The sequence below is a fragment of the Marmota marmota genome, unplaced genomic scaffold (genome assembly GCF_001458135.2).
Source record: "Marmota marmota marmota unplaced genomic scaffold, marMar, whole genome shotgun sequence".
Classification (NCBI taxonomy): domain Eukaryota; kingdom Metazoa; phylum Chordata; class Mammalia; order Rodentia; family Sciuridae; genus Marmota; species Marmota marmota.
Window position 1 is genome coordinate 33,809,592 of NW_026000093.1, and position 3,240 is coordinate 33,812,831.

The window sequence follows — 3,240 nt, forward strand, 5'->3', positions numbered from 1 at the left end:
CCTCCTCCTCCTCCTCCTCTTCTTCTTCTTCTTCTTCTTCTTCTTCTTCTTCTTCTTCTTCTTTTTCTGGTACTGACATGCTAGACATAGACTCACTAAAGTTGCCCGGGCTACCCTTGAACTTTGATCCTCTTGCCTCAGGTTCCTGAGTTACTGGGACTACAGGCAAGCACCACTTCACCAGGCTCTTTCAGTGTTTTTATAAACAATTCACTTGTGTCTTTTTTTCTCATTTTAAAGTACAGATTCTGCCTGCAAATTGACTAGTTATAATTATGGCAAAAAAAAAAAAAAACCCTCACAACACATTGATCTTGCTATTATAAGGAGAAAATGTGGAAGTAGTATCTAGAAACATCATCTTGGTATATAAAAGATATCATTATTATCACAGGGGAAAAGATGGTAGCAATATTGGGCCAGCATAGTAATATTACATGTATATGTCATCTTTTGTTCTGTATTTGCCTTCGAGATTAAGCAAATGAATTTCTCAATATCTCACCTCAAGCTTCTTAGGTTATTACATTGAAGGCAAAATGCTTTTGCAAATAAGATATTTAAGATTTTTAATGTATTTAGAGAACAAAGTTAATGGTTTTTATAGAATCTATAATAGACAAGAAGGAAGAGATCAAACTATTTTATTGTTTTAGCTAAAATGAAACAAAATTAGAGAAAGATACAAATCACTAAATTGCAATTGTAAAATAATTCCACAAAATAAAGTTGAATTGAAGCATAAATTTCTGCGTACAGATTACATATTTGCAGGCTTACAGATTTTTATCTGAGGCTTTAGGACCAAAATTAATATTGTTTTAGTTCTACAGATTAAATGTTGCAGGCATGATATCTTGTTAATATTGAAATAAACTTGTTTCCTAAAAATCATTATTTTACTGGATTATGTCAGCTGCAGGTCCTCTCTTGAGAAAGGATAACCTCCTTCTTAAGCCAATCAGAATGAAGCTCTCACAATCCTGCCCTTCAGAGGCTGGGGTGGTCGGTTGTTGTGCTGTATAGGGACAGGGTTTTCTCCTTCAGCATTTGAAAGAAGACTGCGGAACTGTGCCAGCTGGAAGGATGAAATATAAAAGAATCAAAAGCAAGCAAGTCACACAAAGCACTTTCCTTCCATATAATGAACATACTGTAATTTAGAAAACTGAGTTGAGGATTGCAATATTTTCACCATTGGGAATTGAGGAAGACCAAGATCCATTATGGTCCTTTAAACTAGGTATTTTGCTTAAGTTATCAATGATTGGGTTACAGAACACCAACTTTCTCACTTGTCAACTGGGGGACTTTGGGCAAATGACATATACTTGGTGCCTCACTTTTAATATAGTACCTACTTCATTGGGTTGCTGTAAAGATTAAATGGGCCCATACATGGATAGTACCTAAATGTGCTCAATACTAGAGTACCTACTATGTGCTTGATAAATGTCAGAGAGCAATAGATACGGGGCTTGTCCTGCATGTGTATTATGAGAATTGTCTGAAAAAACACATGCAAGATACCTAATAAAAATATTGTTCAATCAATGATAATTCTTATCATCATCATTGTAAAAAACAATTAAAGAAACATTTTTAATATTTAAAAACTTGAGAGTAGTGGGAGTTCTGAATTCCACGTTTTCTATTTTATGCACAAAGTAAAAACAGTATAATAAACATGCTTTTTTTGGATAATTCAGAAGAGCTATGCCAGAAATGAATCTTTTTCAGTTGGAAAAGAAAATAAACTCCTCAGAAACCTGATTGAAATTATAATAGCTCCAGCTGGCACTGTCAATTGAAGAGATAGTTCTGCTTTGCACTCCCCATTCCCACTTATTCACTCGGATACGCTACCTGTTCTGGGCTGATGCTGATGGTCTCTCTACAGATGAGCCAGGTTACACTCTCATGGAGAGGAGGATGAGTCAGAGAGCCAGCATAGGTCCAGTAATCCAGGGAGGAGGGAAGGAGAGTGGAGGGGTCAAAATTTGTAAACGGGGCTCGTTTGCCCTGGGAAAAAAAGGAAAAACCTGTATCATTATTTTGTGATATAAAATAGTTATATCAATGTTACACATATGTACTATTTACCTTGTTATATATTATCTAGAGATTTTAGCTAAGAGTTGAATTGACTGTCTATATATTATTTCCTGACTGGTATGTTTGTGGATATACAAACTAAAAACAATGGAAAAGGCAGAAGATGAACTATATAGATGTTTTAACTAAAAATTTTTCATCTTCATTTGGTTGAAGATAAACAAAAGTTCAAAAAATTTTTACAATCTATGATCATCAAAAAATATTTAATTTCCAATATAAAGCATTTCTGTGTCTCTAGAAATGATGCTAGATTTTGTTCTAGAGACAGAGATATTTATTGACATGCAAATTGGTAATATATTAGTCTTCTCCCAGTTTCTTTTTGATTGGTTTTTTATTTGTATGTGAAATAAACTGATATTTATACGCTAACCTTTCATGTATAGGCATTTTTGCCAGACTTTTATATCTGTTCTGTTTTTTAGCTGATTCTTTTGAATTTTCAGGGTAAATGTCAATTATTATATTATTTGTCCATAATAATAGTTTTATATTTGCTTTCCCAATATTCATCCCAATATTTGCCCTTATTTCTTTACTATTATATTTATTCAGACTTTTAATTATGATGTTTAATTGTGATGGTCACAGTTGGCACCCTGTGACCATCACAATTAAACATCATAATTAAAATTAAAATCTTTCTTCATTGAAGTAGAATGCTTCAATTGTTTTAAAATTAATTTTGATGTTTGATTCTAGTTTCTAGGTAATAATCCTTTTTAAAGTTTTTATTAGTACATCATAATTATATGTAATAGTGAACAATATTCTTCATCAAATTCTAAAAGTTTTCATTTATTTTGTTTTGTCCTCAAGAATGGGTATGGAACTGGGTATGGTGGCAAATGCCTGTAATTCCAGCGGCTTGGGAGGCAGACGCAGGAGAATAATGAGTTCAAAGTCAGCCTCAGCAATTTAGTGAGGCCCTAAGCAACTTGGCAAAATCCTGCCTCTAAAAAAAAAATTATTAAAAATTTTTCTAAAATGAGATGGGGATGTAGTTCAGTGGTATGATCCCCAATACTGAAAAAAAATTAGTTTTATATTTAACCCTGGCCCACCTTGAATTTTCAAAATAAAATATGAGGTTTAGTTTGAGGCTTTTTTTTTTTTTTTTTT

At 33.0% G+C, this 3,240-nt stretch overlaps 1 protein-coding gene across 1 annotated transcript in view; it reads right to left on the bottom strand.

Moving 5' to 3' along the window:
• Positions 1 to 627: 627 nt before the first annotated feature.
• The window catches only part of Ca1 (carbonic anhydrase 1), a 42,793-nt gene continuing 40,180 nt past the window's right edge, over positions 628 to 3,240 (bottom strand). The window contains exons 7-8 of the mRNA XM_048782859.1: positions 1,867 to 2,022; positions 628 to 1,078 (exon numbers count right to left, since the gene is read on the bottom strand). Of these exons, the coding sequence (XP_048638816.1) occupies positions 962 to 1,078; positions 1,867 to 2,022 (273 nt within the window). The 3' untranslated portion in view covers positions 628 to 961. The remainder of the gene's footprint in view (positions 1,079 to 1,866; positions 2,023 to 3,240) is intronic.